This window comes from Coregonus lavaretus (genome assembly GCF_964263955.1).
Source record: "Coregonus lavaretus genome assembly, chromosome: 13".
Classification (NCBI taxonomy): domain Eukaryota; kingdom Metazoa; phylum Chordata; class Actinopteri; order Salmoniformes; family Salmonidae; genus Coregonus; species Coregonus lavaretus.
Genome location: NC_140000.1, coordinates 48537707 through 48558238, shown reverse-complemented (window position 1 = coordinate 48558238; position 20532 = coordinate 48537707). Strand labels below are relative to the sequence as shown.

At 44.4% G+C, this 20532-nt stretch overlaps 1 protein-coding gene across 1 annotated transcript in view; it reads left to right on the top strand.

Annotated features, from left to right (window-relative positions):
• Nucleotides 1-20532, top strand: part of LOC311140482 (tubby-related protein 3-like) — a 42160-nt gene that overhangs the window by 17034 nt on the left and 4594 nt on the right. The window contains exons 3-8 of the mRNA XM_084175558.1: nucleotides 4247-4298; nucleotides 14018-14180; nucleotides 15202-15408; nucleotides 19472-19599; nucleotides 19855-20046; nucleotides 20294-20406. Of these exons, the coding sequence (XP_084031684.1) occupies nucleotides 4247-4298; nucleotides 14018-14180; nucleotides 15202-15408; nucleotides 19472-19599; nucleotides 19855-20046; nucleotides 20294-20406 (855 nt within the window). The remainder of the gene's footprint in view (nucleotides 1-4246; nucleotides 4299-14017; nucleotides 14181-15201; nucleotides 15409-19471; nucleotides 19600-19854; nucleotides 20047-20293; nucleotides 20407-20532) is intronic.

Genomic DNA, 20532 nt, shown 5'->3' with positions numbered 1-20532 from the left:
AATGGTTTGATGAAGAATGCAAAAACCTAAGAAAGAAATTGAGAAACCTATCCAACCAAAAACATAGAGACCCAGAAAACCTGAGCCTATGCCTTCACTATGGTGAATCACTAAAACAATACAGAAATACACTACGGAAAAAGAAGGAACAGCATGTCAGAAATCAGCTCAATGTAATTGAAGAATCCATAGACTCTAACCACTTCTGGGAAAATTGGAAAACACTAAACAAACAACAACATGAAGAGCTATCTATCCAAAACTGAGATGTATGGGTAAACCACTTCTCCAATCTTTTTGGCCCTATAACAGAGAACAAACAGCAAAAAAATATACATGATCAAATGCAAATCTTAGAATCAACTATTAAAGACTACCAGAACCCACTGGATTCTCCAATTACATTGAATGAACTACAGGACAAAATACAAACCCTCCAACCCAAAAAGGCCTGTGTTGTTGATGGTATCCTCAATGAAATGATAAAATATACAGACCACAAATTTCAATTAGCTATACTTAAACTCTTTAACATCATCCTTAGCTCTGGCATCTTCCCCAATATTTGGAACCAAGGTCACCCCAATCCACAAAAGTGGAGACAAATTTGACCCCAATAACTACTGTGGGATATGCGTCAACAGCAACCTTGGGTAAATCCTCTGCATTATCATTAACAGCAGACTAGTTCATTTCCTCAGTGAAAAAATTTTACTGAGCAAATGTCAAATTGGCTTTTTACCAAATTACCGTACGACAGACCACGTATTCACCCTGCACACCCTAATTGACAAACAAACAAACCAAAACAAAGGCAAAGTCTTCTCATGCTTTGTTGATTTAAAAAAAGCTTTTGACTCAATTTGGCAACAGACTTTAGTGATGCACAGCAAAACAAACACGAAATAACTGCCCTGAGGCAAAAGCTCCGCACGTAGGCGAAAACACAAGCGCACAAACAGGTGCGACAAAATACTCCACAACTAAGGTGCAAAATAGCTCAACCGAGCAAACAGTAATAATCCAGCCTACCGGCACGACAGAAAAACAATCACACACAACACTAGACAAACACAACGAGAACTTATAGGACACTAATTACACTAAACGATAACAGGTGTACAACAATCAGACAAAAGCAAACGAACATCGAAACATACAACGGTGGCAGCTAGTATTCCGGAGACGACGAACGCCGAAGCCTGCCCGAGCAAGGGAGAGAGGCAGCCTCGGCCGAAACCGTGACAGGCATGAGGGTCTACTATACAAATTGATGGAAAGTGGGGTTGGGGGAAAAACATATGACAATATAAAATCCATGGTTAAAATTGGCAAAAACACACACATTTCTTTCCACAGGGCCGTGGGGTGAGACACGGATGCAGTTTAAGCCCCACCCTCTTCAACATATATATCAACGAATTGGCGAGGGCACTAGAACAGTCTGCAGCACCCGGCCTCACCCTACTAGAATCTGAAGTCAAATGTCTACTGTTTGCTGATGATCTGGTGCTTCTGTCACCAACCAAGGAGGGCCTACAGCAGCACCTAGATCTTATGCACAGATTCTGTCAGACCTGGGCCCTGACAGTAAATCTCAGTAAGACAAAAATAATGGTGTTCCAAAAAAGGTCCAGTTGCCAGGACCACAAATACAAATTCCATCTAGACACCGTTGCCCTAGAGCACACAAAAAACTATACATACCTCGGCCTAAACATCAGCGCCACAGGTAACTTCCACAAAGCTGTGAGCGATCTGAGAGACAAGGCAAGAAGGGCCTTCTATGCCCTCAAAAGGAACATAACATTTGACATATCAATTAGGATCTGGCTAAAAATACTTGAATCAGTTATAGAACCCATTGCCCTTTATGGTTGTGAGGTCTGGGGTCCACTCACCAACCAAGAATTCACAAAATGGGACAAACACCAAATTGAGACTCTGCGTGCAGAATTCTGCAAAAACATCCTCAGTGTACAACGTAAAACACCAAATAATGCATGCAGAGCAGAATTAGGCCAATACCCGCTAATTATCAAAATCCAGAAAAGAGCTGTTAAATTCTATAACCACTTAAAAGGAAGCGATTCCCAAACCTTCCATAACAAAGCCATCACCTACAGAGAGATGAACTTGGAGAAGAGTCCCCTAAGTAAGCTGGTCCACAAACTGGTCCACAAACACAAACAGACCCCACAGAGCCCCAGGACAACAACAACAACAACAACACAATTAGACCCAACCAAATCATGAGAAAACCAAAAGAGAATTACTTGACACATTGGAAAGAACTAACAAAAAAACAGAGCAAACTAGAATGCTATTTGGCCCTAAACAGAGAGTACACAGTGGCAGAATACCTGACCACTGTGACTGACCCAAACTTAAGGAAAGCTTTGACTATGTACAGACTCAGTGAGCATAGCCTTGCTATTGAGAAAGGCTGCCGTAGGCAGACCTGGCTCTCAAGAGAAGACAGGCTATGTGCACACTGCCCACAAAATGAGGTGGAAACTGAGCTGCACTTCTTAACCTCCTGCCAAATGTATGACCATATTAGAGACACATATTTCCCTCAGATTACAGCGAGCCACAAAGAATTCGAAAATAAACCCAATTTTGATAAACTCCCTCATCTACTGGGTGAAAAACCACAGTGTGCCATCACAGCTGCAAGATTTGTGACCTGTTGCCACAAGAAAAGGGCAACCAGTGAAGAACAAACACCATTGTAAATACAACCCATATTTATGTTTATTTAGAGAGAGAGAGAGAGAGAGAGAGAGAGAGAGAGAGAGAGAGAGAGAGAGAGAGAGAGACAGAGACAGAGAGAAGATGATATATATATATAGAGAGAGTAGATGATATATATATATATAGAGAGAGAGATGTGCTTAATGAAGTTCTTCCTATCCTACTCCTGTAACACTCTCTGTCTGAATGGGAGATGTATTGGTATAATACAGCCCAGGCTGTTTTACAGCAACAGATGGTATGAGCATGTGGACTGACAGAGAAATGAGTGAATCCCAGAGATGTAAAATTGTTCTGAGAGATTTCAGCAGGTGATAGCAGAACCTTTTTTTTTCTTCTCCCAATCTCCAACCATCCCTCCATCACACACTTCCCCATTCCTCCATCACACACTTCCCCATTTCTCCATCACACACTTCCCCACATGCTGTGCTCTTGCAGTGAGAGTGGTTTGTTGTGGCTGGGGAGAGTAGAGGTGGGTTCCTCTAACTCTCTGTGCCTCTGAATAGACTCCCACTGCTACTCCCACCTTCTTCTCCCTCTCCACTGTAGCTTAGCAACATGTACCCAGCAGGCCTTTTCACAGGAGTCCAGGAAAAGTAGTCCCAAACAACAGCCACCACTCTGACGGCCAGAGACAGGACTCTATGGAGAACTGTGTCTTAGATGTAGACTTGCTGTTGCTTTGTAGCACTGTAGTGCTGCTGTCTGTTGCTTTGCTGCATTATACAGTCCTGATATCATATTTGACCTCACCAGGAAAGTGAGGAGTTTTATAACTAGAGCCCTAAGCGTTTCTTGGTCAGGTTAGCCTACGTGGCCAAAATGATATCTATTAACAACTACATTTTTATTTCCTTCTGTTGCAGTCTTTTTTTATTTGTTTTTTTTTGTATGCAGATCATGCACTCAGGCTGAGCTCAAACAGTTATAGCCTAAGGTATGACTGTAATCCTGTATGACAGTCTTATTTATGCGCAGCAGTGCAACTGCTTTTTCAAGCGAACACCTTGGTAACGTTCAATTCCAGCTCAGCGAGGATATTTCAGTGCATTGTCCGCAGTTCTTATTCACAGCAGTGATGCCCCCTGGTGGAATCCCATTGAAAATCATTAGTGTCATTGATGTAAGTGACATCCGGGTAGGCTTACCCTATATACCATATACCGGGGTATTTAGACATACTGACGGTGTGATTTTCAATACCTTTTAAAAAAAGAAATAAGGCCCCTTGTGTGCACTTCCGGTAATATTGTATACCCCGGTATGGAACAGAAACGTTATGAAAATCTGGATACCACCCAATCTCAATCGGGGGTGCATTCATTAGTGACCACTGTAGCAAATTGTTTCTTATTGGAAAAATAACAGATAACAGATGAGATCCAGATAACAGATTCGTATTAACCACAGAACCACTTGTATTATGTCTCAGTCAGATGTGAGTTATGAGTGGATAGTAACCATTTTGTCTTTCGTCTCTTCCCAGTGCCCTTGATGATGACAGCACCAGCCTCAGGCAGCAGAAGCTGGAAAAGCAGGTAATGACTACCCTTATTAAACACATTAAACTAGTTACGCCACATACAGCACCTGTTCAACATCATATCCACTCAACAGACCCTACGGCTCCCAGAGACTTGTTCAGGGTATATGTCATGAGGATTCTATTTCTGATGCAGAAATGACCAGACTAGTCCATATTATATACAGTTGAAGTCGGAAGTTTACATACACCTTAGCCAAATACATTTCAACTCAGTTTTTCACAATTCCTGATATTTAATCCTAGTAAAAATTCCCTGTCTTACGTCAGATAGGATCACCACTTTATTTTAAGAATGTGAAATGTCAGAATAATAGTAGAGAGTGATTTATTTAAGCTTTTATTCCTTTCATCACATTCCCAGTGGGTCAGAAGTTTACATACACTCAATTAGTATTTGGTAGCATTGCCTGTAAATTGTTTAACTTGGGTCAAACGTTTCGGGTAGCCTTCCACAAGCTTCCCACAATAAGTTGGGTGAATTTTGGCCCATTCCTCCTGACAGAGCTGGTGTAACTGAGTCAGGTTTGTAGGCCTCCTTGCTCGCACACGCTTTTTCAGTTCTGCCCACACATTTTCTATAGGATTGAGGTCAGGGCTTTGTGATGGCCACTCCAATACCTTGACTTTGTTGTCCTTAAGCCATTTTGCCACAAATTTGGAAGTGTGCTTGGGGTCATTGTCCATTTGGAAGATCCATTTGCGACCAAGCTTTAACTTCCTGACTGATGTCTTCAGATGTTACTTCAATATATCCACATACTTTTCCTTCCTCATGATGCCATCTATTTTGTGAAGTGCACCAGGCCCTCCTGCAGCAAAGCACCCCCACAGCATGATGCTTCCACCCCCGTGCTTCACGGTTGGGATGGTGTTCTTCAGCATGCAAGCGTCCCCCTTTTTCCTCCAAACATAACGATGGTCATTATGGCCAAACAGATACATTTTGTTTAATCAGACCAAAGGACATTTCTCCAAAAAGTATGATCTTTGTCCCCATGTGCAGTTGCAAACCGTAGTCTGGCTTTTTTATGGCGGTTTTGGAGCCGTGGCTTCTTCCTTGCTGAGCGGCCTTTCAGGTTATGTCGATTATAGGACTCGTTTTACTGTGGATATAGATACTTTTGTACCTGTTTCCTCCAGCATCTTCACAAGGTCCTTTGCTGTTGTTCTGGGATTGATTTGCACTTTTCGCACCAAAGTACGTTAATCTCTAGGAGACAGAACGCGTCTCCTTCCTGAGCGGTATGATGGCTGCGTGGTCCCATTGTGTTTATACTTGCGTACTATTGTTTGTACAGACGAACGTGGTTCCTTCAGGCGTTTGGTTCATCCTTGGGAGCAATTTCCAGACTTGTGGAGGTCTACAATTGTTTTTGTGAGGTCTTGGCTGATTTCTTTTGATTTTCCCATGATGTCAAGCAAAGAGGCACTGAGTTCGAAGGTAGGCCTTAAAATACATCCACAGGTACACCTCCAATTGACTCAAATTAGGTAAATTAGCCTATCAGAAGCTTCTAAAGCCATTACATCATTTTCTGGAGTTTTCCAAGCTGTTTAAAGGCACAGTCAACTTAGTGTATGTAAACTTCTGACCCACTGGGATTGTGATACAGTGAATTATAAGTGAAATAATCTGTCTGTAAACAATTGTTGGAAAAATTACTTGTGTCATGCACAAAGTAGATGTTCTAACCGACTTGCCAAAACTATAGTTTATTAACAAGACATTTGTGGAATGGTTGAAAAACTAGTTTTAACGACTCCAACCTAAGTGTATGTAAACTTCCGACTTCAACTGTATATGTAGAGGCATTTTGCGTTTGATGTTTTGGTTGTTTTTGGTGTCTTTTCATGTTTTGTCAGAATAGTTTTTGAGGGCTTGTCTCAGTCCATGTTTATAGCTGTGAGCCTGTCAAGCTTGAACATTTGACTGGCAGCGAGTGTATAAATGACCTTGTTTTCTGCCTCCGGTGTCACTCAGGCTATGAATTTTGTTGGCTTTGTAATAGCATTTGTATTACCGACCATCAGCACAATAAGGCTGATTGTCATGAAACAGAGGGAAAACAGGGTGTGTTTGAACTCTTTTATTTTCGAAGGAAGTACAGTTTGCACAATTAGCAGAAAGAAAAGTATTTTTCCATAAGGGAATTGTTTTAGCACTCATAGTAGAGATAAAGCACCAATCTGCTCCTTTCTCAGCCAACAGTTCTTCCTGGTCTGTGTGTCTGATGATTGTCCCTTACAATCCCCCCTGCCTGCAGTATCCTTATCACCACCCATGCTCCTTTAAAGTGAAACGGACTGATTTGGTTAAAGAAACCAGACTTAAGCAACAGTCACACAATGGAGTAAAAGATGGATGAGATGATTGGTAGGCACATAGACTGACTCAATGTGTGTGTCCCAAATGGCACCCTGTTCCCTACATAGTGCACTACTTTTGACCAGAGCCTACCGAAGTAGTGCACTATATAGGGAATAGGATGCCATTCGGGACATAGCCATAGAAAGGTTTCAGTAGATGGAGTCTGTGTAGTGCGCTTTATGCCTACAGATGTAGGATCTTAATTTGATCACTTTTGTTGCTGAGAATTTTCCTGTACAGCAGGAAAAGCACACTTGTAGTGTATTTGAAAAGGCTTCTAAAGTTTGTAACCTTAACCCTAAACCTAACCCTAACCTTAACCCGTAACCATAACCCAAACCCTAAACCTAACTCCTAACCCTAAACCTAACCACTAACCCCTTACCCTAACCTTAATTCTAACCCTAATCCTAAACCTAACCCCTAAGTTTAAAATAGCCTTTGTCCTCATGAGGATGTGGGAAATGTCCCCACAAGGGAGAACTTCCCCCTTGTTTTACTATCCTTGTGGGGACTTTGGGGGATTTTAGGTCCCCACAAGGATAGAAAAACCAACCCCCCACACACACATTGCTCCTACCTCTATTGCTGTCTGACACTTGCAGCACCTCTATCCCCCTCCCTCTCTCTCAATTCAATTTCAATTTAAGGGCTTTATTGGCATGGGAAACGTATGTTAACATTGCCAAAGCAAGTGAAGTAGATAGTAAACAAAAGTGAAATAAACAATCAATATTAACAGTAAACATTACACTCAGAAGTTCCAAAAGAATAAAGACATTTCAAATGTCATATTATGTATATATATACAGTGTTGTAACAATGTGCAAAGAGTTAAAGTACAAATGGGAAAATAAATAAACATAAATATGGGTTGTATTTACAATGGTGTTTGTTCTTCACTGGTTGCCCTTTTCTTGTGGCAACAGGTCACAAATCTTGCTGCTGTGATGTCACACTGTGGTTTTTCACCCAGTAGATAAGGGAGTTTATCAAAATTGGGTTTGTTTTCAAATTCTTTGTGGATCTCTGTAATCTGAGGGAAATATGTGTCTCTAATATAGTCATACATTTGGCAGGAGGTTAGGAAGTGCAGCTAAGTTTCCACCTCATTTTGTGGGCAGTGTGCACATAGCCTGTCTTCTCTTGAGAGCCAGGTCTGCCTACGGCAGCCTTTCTCAATAGCAAGGCTATGCTCACTGAGTCTGTACATAGTCAAAGCTTTCCTTAAGTTTGGGTCAGTCACAGTGGTCAGGTATTCTGCCACTGTGTACTCTGTTTAGAGCCAAATAGCATTCTAGTTTGCTCTGTTTTTTTGTTAGTTCTTTCCAATGTGTCAAGTAATTCTCTTTTTGTTTTCTCATGATTTGGTTGGGTCTAATTGTGTTGTTGTTGTTGTCCTGGGGCTCTGTGGGGTCTGTTTGTGTTTGTGAACAGAGCCCCAGGACCAGCTTACTTAGGGGACTCTTCTCCAAGTTCATCTCTCTGTAGGTGATGGCTTTGTTATGGAAGGTTTGGGAATCGCTTCCTTTTAAGTGGTTATAGAATTTAATGGCTCTTTTCTGGATTTTGATCATTAGCGGGTATCGGCCTAATTCTGCTCTGCATGTATTATTGGGTGTTTTTCGTTGCACAAGGAGGATGTTTTTGCAGAATTCTGCATGCAGAGTCTCAATTTGGTGTTTGTCCCATTTTGTGAATTATTGGTTGGTGAGTGGACCCCAGACCTCACAACCATAAAGGGCAATGGGTTCTATAACTGATTCAATTATTTTTAGTCAGATCCTAATTGGTATGTCAAATTTTATGTTCCTTTTGATGGCATAGAAGGCCCTTCTTGCCTTGTCTCTCAGATCGCTCACAGCTTTGTGGAAGTTACCTGTGGTGCTGATGTTTAGGCCGAGGTATGTATAGTTTTTTGTGTGCTCTAGGGCAACGGTGTCTAGATGGAATTTGTATTTGTGGTCCTGGCAACTGGACCTTTTTTGGAACACCATTATTTTTGTCTTACTGAGATTTACTGTCAGGGCCCAGGTCTGACAGAATCTGTGCAGAAGATCTAGGTGCTGCTGTAGGCCCTCCTTGGTTGGTGACAGAAGCACCAGATCATCAGCAAACAGTAGACATTTGACTTCAGATTCTAGTAGGGTGAGGCCGGGTGCTGCAGACTGTTCTAGTGCCCTCGCCAATTCGTTGATATATATGTTGAAGAGGGTGGGGCTTAAACTGCATCCCTGTCTCGTCCCACGGCCCTGTGGAAAGAAATGTGTGTGTTTTTTGACAATTTTAACCGCATACTTGTTGTTTGTGTACATGGATTTTATAATGTCGTATGTTTTTCCCCAACCCCACTTTCCATCAATTTGTATAGCAGACCCTCATGCCAAATTAAGTCAAAAGCTTTTTTGAAATCAACAAAGCATGAGAAGACTTTTGGTTTGTTTGTTTGTCTCCATCTCACTCATTCTCTCTCTCTTCCCCACTCTGCCCCGGGGTGCTTAAGACCGCTGATTCAGTTAGCGACAGTGACCACCCAGACACACTCACATACACTCTAGTTCTCTCTCACACACACTCTCTCACAGGCTGAGGACGAGACACGGACTCAGAGGGAGAGGGAAGCTGGTGTTGCGTGGTTATCCTCGTGTTAGTTGTCTGATCTGAAAGCCTGATCCAGAATCCAGGGGTAGAGGGGGGGGCAGGGAGACAGAGGCATGCCCAGCACGAGTGCTGCTAGGTGGGGGAGAGTTTAGACGTGACGGGGTCTCACAGAGCATGGAACCCTGAGCTCCACAGAGAAACTTCTGCACTTCACTTTCACTTTCTGTCTCACTCCGGACGCCAATGGACAGGGTGGGTCAGCACCTCTTTTTCTCTGGTCTGTTTATGTCCTTTATGGTTGACTATTTTGATCTGAGAGTAACATGGGAAGTTGTGTGGGCATATGTGCGTGCTTGCGTGTGTGTACTGTGCATGTGTGCTAGCATTTGATTTCAGCTCATCCTGGTGATATCATTGTTATAGCCTGTCTCTGGTGGGACACACTTCCGTGGATGTGGGATATCTCATTGTCTGATATTTTCATTAGCCTCCTGTGTCTTGTTTTAGGCCTGGACAATATCTTGCTCCCATAGCCTCAGGACGGTGCATGAAACAGTGTATTGAGTCATATCCTTTTCTCATATCTTATCCTCTGAAATCTTTCAAGTGCCAGTCTTTTGTTTAAATGGACAATAATACAATGGATTGTTTTAATTATAGGGCAGTTTTGTTTCTAGGATCCTACACTATTTTCTCCTGTTTAAAAAAAAAAATGATTCTGATATTCTATCATTTAGAGATATGATCTGTGTGATGGTGGTGCACTGGGAACTAGTAGCCTATTCAACAGATTCTATCAACTCTTTATGTTGCTGTTTGATTATGCAAATAGTTGAACAATGAGTAGCCTAAAGCATAAATATTCCTAATTTCCCGCTCAGTCTCTGTGGCTTTTTTGGCCATACTCCATGTTCTGGTTATACACTCTTAGAAAAAAGGGTTCCAAAAGGGTTCTTTGGCTGTCCCCATAGGATAACCCTTTTTGGTTCCAGGTAGAAAAGGTTCTACATGGAACCCAAAAGGGTTCCTTCTATACCTGGAACCAAAAAGGGTTCTTTAAAGGGTTCTCTTATGGGGACAGCCAAATAACTGTTTTGCATTCTAGATAGCACCTTTTTTTCTAAGAGTGTAGTCCAAGCAAGCAAGCTATGAACTAGGTTTGAGTTCTGTTCAGTTTAGACAGGGTTAACTCAGTTGTTTACAGCTGGCTCAGTGAAGTGTCGTTGCCACTGATGAGTTCTGTCAGTGAGAGAGACAGTTCAACGTCTGCTCTACTACTGTCACTTCTTGTGAGGTAACCGTTCTGTAAAAATGTTAATATGAGTGAAATCCAGGAGTGGCCGTTGCTAAGATGCCAGCAGCAGTAGCATCTTAGTTACAGAGCAATATCACACCAGTGAGATAAAAACAGATTACACAAATAGGGCTAGCAAGAATTTCCCAGCCAGTTTACACAGGAAGACTACTGCTGCCCAGAGCAAAGAGAGAAGACTAAGCGAGGCAAAAGGGTTTCAAAGTCATCCGGTCCTGGGTCAGATGTGTGGCTCGTGATAACATTTTAAAATAGGATCTCATCGTGAAGCATTGTGGGGCTTTTGTTTCTTATTTACATGGAATCTGTATCCTGTGTCCAAATTAACAGTCTGTTTCATTATGATAATCCATTCAGATGTCTGCTATTTTTAGCCTTAGAAGAAAACGAGGAGGCGGGCCCTGTTCCCCTCTTAAAGGGATACTTCCCCAGTCAGATGAACTCGTAGATACCATTTTTATGTCTCTGCGTGCAGTTTGAAGGAAGTTGCTAACTAGCGTTATCGCAATTGCTAACTAGTGTTAACGCAATGACTGGAAGTCTATGGTAATTGCTAGCATGCTAGTAGATGCCATAGACGTCCAGTTATTGCGCTAACGACAGTTAGCATTGGCTCGCGAAACTACCTCTAACTTCCTTCATACTGGGTGCAGAGACATGAGTTCATCTGACTCTGGGGAAGTAGATAAAGGACCTCATTGCCAAAATCCCAAAGTATCCCTTTAAAACAAAGCCTGTTTGAAATGTAAACCATCAGTATCCAAGCTGAAACAATTAAGCCCCCAGAGGCCTTTCATCTGGTCTTATTTGCATTTTAATCAAAGACAAAGTCTGGGTATGTAATGAATCATATTTTTCAGGTGTACCTTGAGATTCAGGTGTCAAATAGAAATAGGCCATGGGTGTGTGTGTGTGTGTGTGTGCACGTGCGTGTGTGTGTGTACGTATGATCATGCGTGTGTGTCTATGCTTTTGTGTGTGTGTGCACGAGTCTGCGTGTGAGTGCATGAGCATGCGTGCGTGTATGTGTCAGTGCTTTTGTGTGTGTTTGCGCCTGTGTTGCGTTGGCCCTGAATGTGTGTGTTGCGTTGGCCCTGAGTAATAAAACCTTTCTGTAGTGGTGGTTAATCAGCCCAATGAGCCTTCAGGGAGACAAGGACCTCTCGTCTCTTTCCAGCCCAGTTCATCACTAAACACCGCTTGTTGTTTTGATGCTCCCCACTAATTGATGCAGTTACGTAACCCATCGCCTGCTTTGACCAGAGACCAGGACTGGAGGGCCAGCTGACGAATGTCACTATAATTCATGGAAATTGACAATTTCTCTAGTGTGAAGCATTTTTATATTCATAGAGACATTGTGCTTTGCATTGTCTAGCCAGAAATCTAAAGGGGGCCAACCCTTGTTGCTGTTGTCCCTAGTTTCCCAGCACGTTTGTGATGGCTGTGACAATGTCAGCTCTAATGAGCCCACTGCCTTGTCACTGTCCCATGTCCCCAGTCTCTCTGTCCCCCTACTGAACAGAGCCTTAGCCAGCATAGCACATAGTTATCATAGGGTTCCACAGGAAGCAGCATTTCCAACTCTAGGTTTACTAAGTAGTTATAATTGGAGTTGTTTGCGCTGTATGTGAAGCAGTCTATTACTTTGTCTCATAGCATCTTTTATGATGGTCTAGACTTACTTTTCCAGGACCCATGTAAAAGGTTTTTCAAAAGTGATTTCAATGGATGCTTTTGTTGCTGAAGGTCCTTCACTGAGTAGCTTACTCTCCTATGTCCCATTTTCTCTGGTTTTGCTAGGATACAAAGATCCATTATTCTGTGACCTTTATTATGACATAAATGTAGCCTAGCCAACCATACCTCACCTGTCCTGTTTCTATGAGAGTTGCATATTCTGCCTGCCAATTTAGTCTCAAAGATACCGATGGAAAAAAGCATGACATTTTACTGTGGCTAAATGATTTGCCAGGTCGGGTCATGACGCTTATGTGTGTGTGTTGTTTAAAAAGCCATCTGGGGTTCCATTTTGAGATTCACATTGAATGGGCTCCCGAGTGGCGCAGCGGTCTAAGGCACTGCATCTCAGTGCTAGAGGCGTCACTACAGACCCCCGGTTCGATTCCAGGCGGTATCACAATCCGGCCGTGATTGGGAGTCCCATAGGGCGGCGCACAATTGGCCCAGCGTCCTCCAGGTTTGGCCGGGGTAGGACGTCATTGTATGGGCGGCAGGTAGCTTAGTGGTTAAGAGCGTTGTGCCAGTAACCGAAAGGTCGCTGGTTCTAATCCCCGAGCCCACTAGGTGAAAAATCTGTCGATGTGCCCTTGAGCAAGGCACTTAACCCTAATTGCTCCTGTAAGTCGCTCTGGATAAGAGCGTCTGCTAAATGACCAATTATTTATTTATTGTAAATAAGAATGTGTTCTTAACTGACTTGCCTAGTAAAATAAAGGTATAATAATAATTACACTAGTTTATCAATGTATAAAATATTGCGCATTTACAGAGTATATGAAGAAGAAAAATACAGGAACTGAGACACACACACACACACACACTCACACACACATACATAGGGAAGTGCCAGAGATAAATAGTTAAATAAAGGTCTGTCCTCTCCCCCAACAACAGTGGGAGTGGTGAAAAGACAACAACAAAGAATGTGGAGTCTATCAAGGACACTCTGACACGGTTACCATACAGTAGAAACATGTGTATCTTGTTTGACACCCCTCAAACGAAGCTGGCAAGCCACCATAATGAGTTTTTTCCTAATTTGTTTTGTCTTATTGTTGAAGATAACTCTGAGAGAGAGCACCGTTTTTCACAACAACAACACCACCACCGGTGGCTTTTGATCAAATTGTCCCAAATGTCTGATAAGGACAGAGTCATTACTGATTGTCTGGTACTCAGCATTTTGAGTGATCTGGAAAATGTCTAAGGCTGTCTGTATAAAGTTGAATGTAGATTAGTGTCTGGGGGGATTTAAAGGGATACTGCCCTTGTTCTACTTCCCAGAGTCAGATGAACTCGTGGATAACATTTTTATGTCTCTGCATGCAGTAGGAAGGAAGTTAGCAGTAGTTTCACGAGCCAATGCTAACTAGTGTTCGCGCAATGACTGGAAGTACACAGTCTACAGGTACGGTAGCATTACATAGCAGCCAGACCGCTAGCCAGTCCAGCTCTTTATGATTAAAGAGTGTTTTAATGAGGGAAAGGGATGGCGTCCTCATGGACTGTGGGGAAGAGAGGCCAGATATACCTGGACAAATACAGGAGGATCACTAGAGCCTTATCACCAGCTGTCAGTCCAGCTGTCAGTCCGGGGCAGGGAGGGACGGATGGACAATATTTGCATGGTATAACGCCATACTCCCGTCACTGACTCTCACTGTCGTTGTTCCCCTCCCGTCCAAAGAGGGCGCTGTTGGAGCAGAAGCAGCGGCGGAAGCGGCAGGAGCCTCTGATGGTGCAGCCCAACCCAGAGGCCCGGCCCAGGCGCTCAAGGCCCCGGCGCAGTGATGAGCAGGCCCCGCTAGTGGAGTCACGCCTCAGCATCACCAGCGATGTCATCATGGACGGTGAGCCTTGGTTCTTGGGGTTAGCTACTGTACTAGCTAGCATGATTAAGGGCAAGAGTTTTTCCTGTTCAGGAAGTCCCTGAATTTTTCCGGGGTCAGATCACACGATCGGGAAAAAGGAAGCAGTGCTGAGTGATTGAACCCAAGTCCACAGTCAGAGATAGACAGTTGTTGGTGTTGGCTATGAAGAAGCATACTCTAATGATCCATTTTCTTTCCAGTCCAGAGTGAGGGCAGTACGTCAGGTGAGGATAGTGAGAGGGAGTGGTGGCAGAAGGTGGGGCCAGGCCCCATGTTGCCCAGGAAAGCAGGGAGAGGGCCAGTCATGGAGCTCACTCTGGAGGAGCAGAGTGGCCTTCCAGATCGAGGTAGAATAGACCAGTCAGGAAATACAAGGCTATAGAAAAAGTGCTTATATAGAATAGGATTATAAACATTGGTGCATCCCACTTCTGACACCAATCGCCTGTACATTGGCATGCTGCATATGTTAGTCTCTCACATACTGGGATACAATGTTATAAAATGTTCCTACAAACAGTCAGGAAACGAATATGTTGAGGTGTGTGTGTGCGTGCGTGCACGTGCGTGTCTAATAACGCCTCCCTCAGTCAAGGTAGTTGAGGAGACACCCAGGAAGCTGTTCTCTCTGATGCCCAGATGGGCCTTCAGATGGGGAGGAGAGAGTCACATTCAGAGAGGCAGAGCAGCATTCAGACTCCCAGGCAAGAAAAGGGCAAGCTGAAGCCACCTGCTCAGTGCAGCATATCACTCCATAGCACAAGGCTAACTATAAAGAGGAGCTCTGACATGAACATAGAGGAGAGGTACTACAGAGAAACACAGCTGCAAGCAGACGGCTAAGTAATAAGGCATAAGTAATCAAATCACCTCAGGGAAGCACAGATAGAAGCACAGGAATACAGGACAGCTCTTGGAGAAGTAGACAGCTGGGTGCTCAAACACACAGACAAGCAGGACAAAGTCATTAACATAATTTTGAATGCGCCCCACCCTGCAGGTATCGACGGCCCTGCTGCCTTCATGGGCTCTGAGGCCCCAGACCTGGGTACCAAGATCCAGATTCTGTCTGTGAGCCAGTCCCAGCCCCTGTCCCTGTCCCAGCCGCTGCCCCAGTCTCCCCCCGCCGAGGAGCCAGACCGGGACGGGGACACAGAGACTCTGCTGGAGCCCAAGACGGATATCCACGAGCTGCTGCAGAAACGAGGTGAGCCGGGGGGGCTTGAGAAGGGGGTCAGACAGGGAGTCAGGAGTGCTAAAGTGGAGTGTTAAAGAGTTCTGTCAATAGGTAAGGCTGGGGGGTTTCCTGAACACCTTACCTGACCAGGAAATACTCCGGGGCCTAGTTATGGTCAGACCATGTGACCAGGAAATACTCCGGGGCCTAGTTATGGTCAGACCATGTGACCAGGAAATACTCCGGGGCCTAGTTATGGTCAGACCATGTGACCAGGAAATAGTCCTAACCCTATGGCCTACACAGCACAGACAATGTCTCATACGCAGTAGTGCTATAGACATGCGAGTCAGTCAGTTATATCCCCATCATCATCTACCCTGATAAATCCTCTGGGTCGCCTCAGCACACGAATACCAAGCAGCTTCAGAGATCACATCCCGTCTGCTGATCTGGCGGGCCTCACGGCTACACAGACAGGGCACTCAATATAAGTGTCACTTTCACACCTCTGGGCTGGTAGAGGCACTTTGTAGTCTAGTGAGAGGACAGGCTGAACTGAGAGAGAGAGAGAAATACATTTACATTTTAGTCATTTAGCAGACGCTCTTATCCAGAGCGACTTACAGTTAGTGAATACATTTTTTTTATTTTTTATTGGCCCCCCGTGGGAATCGAACCCACAACCCTGGCATTGCAAATGCCATGCTCTATCAACTGAGCTACATCCCTGCCGGCCATTCCCTCCCCTACCCTGGACCAATTGTGCGCCGCCCATGAGTCTCCCGGTCGTGGCCGGCTGCGACAGAGCCTGGATTCGAACCAGGATCTCTAGTGGCACAGTTAGCACTGCGATGCAGTGCCTTAGACCACTTCGCCACTCAGGAGACAGGATAGAGTGAGAGGCAGGGGGTGAGAAGAAAAAGAAAGCAAAGGAGGACAGGTGAGAAATTGGAGCGTGGGAGCATATCTGGTCAACATCCTTGTTCAGAGACAGTCTTAGTGAGAAATGGATCATTTTATCATGTGTAAGAGGCAAGAGTAGCATCCACCTACCACAGTACCCCTATATGCCACCTCACCTCCTTCTGGCAGGTCCACAACCTGTTGATGCTGTCCTTTCGGTTGTCCTCGTTAAAAGCCATTGCGCAGTGCTAAAACCTTTTCCCTGCTCTGGATACTACTTCCTCCCAGGGCTGTGGGGCTGCAGTGTGCAGTTATAGAGCCGGCCGGCGGAGGGCGAGATTGATGGTGACGCAGTGAGAAATGGATCATTTTATCACGTGTAAGAGGCAAGAGTAGCATCCACCTACCACAGTACCCCTATATGCCACCTCACCTCCTTCTGGCTGGTCCACGATGAGTGTTGAAGTCTCTTTCATTTCCTGAGACTAATTCAATATCATTTTGTACTGTTACTGTGCTAAATGACAAGCTAAATAAAGATAGCCAGGTCTATATCCGGGAGGGAGATGTATTACATAGTTAAACCTGAGACACAGATTGAGGGCAGTATATTACTGCATTAGCCTCCGTTTTTTAAGGATCTTCTCCTGGACAGCAACAAGATGGCAGGTGACACTCCCCTCTCTATAATGCAAACCTTCATCATGAATGAATGTCGGGTCTGCTTAGTGCTACTGAGATACAGCCTGTCCTCCGGTGCCTTAGATAGAATCTATCTGCCTGGCTGCATTTTTGATTTCCCAGTGGAAACGAATTGAAATGGAAACGGCAAAGGATTAATAATAGCCTTCTGCCTCCATTTTGATTTGACTTGGGGACGCTATTCAATCAAAACTGGTTAGTGAGTTTCCAGGGTAAAGAACTTTATGTGCTGTGAGACTGAGAGAAATTGGTTGTTTGAAATTATCCCATTTACAACATGAGCATTGAGCTCTATCTTTTTTTATAAAAGTTGTATTATCAGCACGCTTTGACATTTTCATTTGGCTGATTAGTAAAAGCAGTGAGTCTGCAAAACTTTGTGTGTTGTTTTAATTGATGCCTTGGAGTCACTATTAGAGTGTAGCTGACATTTACGATCTGTATTTCATGTTTGGCAGTACCCTGACATTTAGACACATCTCCGGGGCTAGATGGAGTGAACACCACTGTGTACATATTGTTTCTAGCCACGTTGGCCAATACATATGCGTTTATCCGCAGAGGCGTGGGACATCTCACTCAGCCCCTCCCCCTCTCTGACTGACCCCACCCGCGGCAGGGTGGTCCAGTTGATAGGTGCAGTGGAGGAGGGGCTGGAGGAGGGCCCGGAGGAGGGGCCAGAGCGCCCGCTGTCTGCCAGGGAGAAACTACTCCAGTCAGGTAGTAGAGAGCAGCCTGCCGTTCCCATGGTTACGGGGCCGGAGTGAAGGTTGCTGGGTTTCTGTCTCTCTCTCCTTTCCTCTCTCTCTCTGCAGCACTAACTCTATGGAGCACAGGTGAAACTGAGGTAGGATACAACAACAGTGAATGACATAGTTACTGATAGTAACCTAGTCATTGGGTGTAAAGTGCTAGATATCATATTCTGGCTTCAAGATACGCTGAGTAAGTGACTTTAATACACATTAGAAGAAAAACTGGCATCACAACATTTAGTATTTCATGTATCATCAATGATGGAACACTTTGAGAGCGAACATTTTCCCCCTGCTCACTTTGAATTCTACTTTCGCACCTAAAAGATGCTTTCTCATTTAAATATTCCACAGCGCCAGCCAGCACCAGCCAGAGTCACAGCTGGTCAATCCAATTAGCAGCATTACTGACACCTGTCCAGAGCAGCTCCCACAGAGGCCTGTCTGATCACACCGTGCTGGTTCTGTCTGGCTGGCAGCTCTCAGTACGATTTCTGCTTCATCTCTCTAATTTCCCTCTTTCCTAACTAACCCCTTTACATTGGACTATCAGGGCCGGTTTCGCGGACACCGAATACTCCCGGACTGAACCAGACGTGCTTTTAGTACAAGGCTTAATCTGGTTCCAGGAAACCAGCTCTCAGTGATGGATAAAACACATTGAAGATGGAGAATCTATTGTCTTGTATTTTACAGTATTCTTTCCAATGTGGAAATATACAGGGCTCAGTAGTCGACTAACAGTGGTGTCTGGGCATAATGACAGCTGCTGGGATGGCTAGAGGTTCATAACAGGTCTCTTCTATCGTAACCTGGTTACTGGGTAGTCTCATCTGTTCTAACCTGGTTACTGGGTAGTCTCATCTGTTCTAACCTGGTTACTGGGTAGTCTCATCTGTTCTAACCTGGTTACTGGGTAGTCTCATCTGTTCTAACCTGGTTACTGGGTAGTCTCATCTGTTCTAACCTGGTTACTGGGTAGTCTCATCTGTTCTAACCTGGTTACTGGGTAGTCTCATCTGTTCTAACCTGGTTACTGGGTAGTCTCATCTGTTCTAACCTGGTTACTGGGTAGTCTCATCTGTTCTAACCTGGTTACTGGGTAGTCTCATCTGTTCTAACCTGGTTACTGGGTAGTCTCATCTGTTCTAACCTGGTTACTGGGTAGTCTCATCTGTTCTAACCTGGTTACTGGGTAGTCTCATCTGTTCTATACAGAAAAGTTATTCCTCAATGGGTCTCAACAGTTACTCAGCACTATTTCGCTTCTGCTTTCCTTCCTATCCTCTGCCAGCTGTTTTGAGGTCAGGCTGTCTCCTAAATATTTTAGAGAGCAGTTTCAGCTGCATACTGTAATATGTGTCCTTTTCCGATTGCAGAAATATTGCATCAGTTCATATTTTCAACTGGGGTAGTATGATGACTTAGTTGGAACAAATCAAAGGCTATGTGATCAAAAACTAAATCTGAATACATTTGAAGAAATACGTTGCCCATATCCATTACATGCAAATTAATCCCTTTGGGTCCCAGGAGAAAAAATCTCTCCTTGAGTCATGGCAATAAGAACCTATGGGATTACTGAGGAGATATGGAGGTGTTTTCAGCTTGGCTTGGCATCTGAGATGATCTCTCCTGTCTGCATAGAACCCTGGGTCCTCTGATCTCAACCAATGGCGTGTAAGATGTAGGCCACACCTCCCATAGCGCATTCTTTCTCCCTTGACCAGGTCTGTCAGGCAGTATGAACTACGAAGAGGCCAGTGAGGAAGATGGTGATAAAGACCGGACCCGCTCGCTGTCCCCCAACACAGAGTCAACCCGGCCTGCGTCTGCCTCCAGCACCAAGTCCAACACAGTGAGTCCAACCATATCATTAGACGCACTTACATAGCTATGTGTCTATGGCTTGTGAGTAAGACTTCTAATGTATTCATTACACATGACAAATAAAGTTGTCACTTGAAGACGCATAGAAATGCATGAAGACACTGAAACAACAAGATGGCAGATGAATGTTGTCCCCCTTACTCCTGGACCGTATCTCCTTTATAACAGTGATTGGCCGGTATGTTTTGTGATGTAGCAGTGTGTGTCTTTTTCCGCCTCTCAGGAGTACGTGACACCGGGGTCGCCCACGGCGGAGAGCGCCCTGATCGAAGTGGACAACCTGGAGCAGTTTGTGGTGCGTCCCGCCCCCCGCGGCATCACCGTCAAGTGCCGCATATCCCGGGACAAGAAGGGAATGGACCGCGGCCTGTACCCCACCTACTTTATGCACCTGGAGAGAGAGGACGGCAGGAAGGTACGTATGACCTCACATCCTGTCATGGTGGATTAACATGGAGACAACACCTAGATAGATTTACAGTCAAGATAGGTTTCTTTTACCATCTTATTCCACGGGCCTGTTTAATTTTCTTTTCCTCAATAGCTACATTTTAAATGGTATGAGAATATGAAGGAAAAGTAACGCCTTTTTTGATAGTGATTAAAATGATGGTTTGTTAGTTTCCCTCTCACCCTGAGTTTACTCTCTCTGTTTCACTCAGCTGTTTCTGCTGGCTGGGAGGAAGAGGAAAAAGAGCAAGACGTCCAACTACCTGATCTCAGTGGACCCCACGGACCTGTCACGCGAGGGAGAGAGCTTCATGGGGAAACTGAGGTAGGACCATTGTCACGATCGTCAGGAACAGATGAGGACCAAGGCGCAGCGTTGCAGGCAAACATACTCTTTATTGAGCGAAAACACGATCAAAACAACAAAGACAGTAACGTGACAGTTCACGGT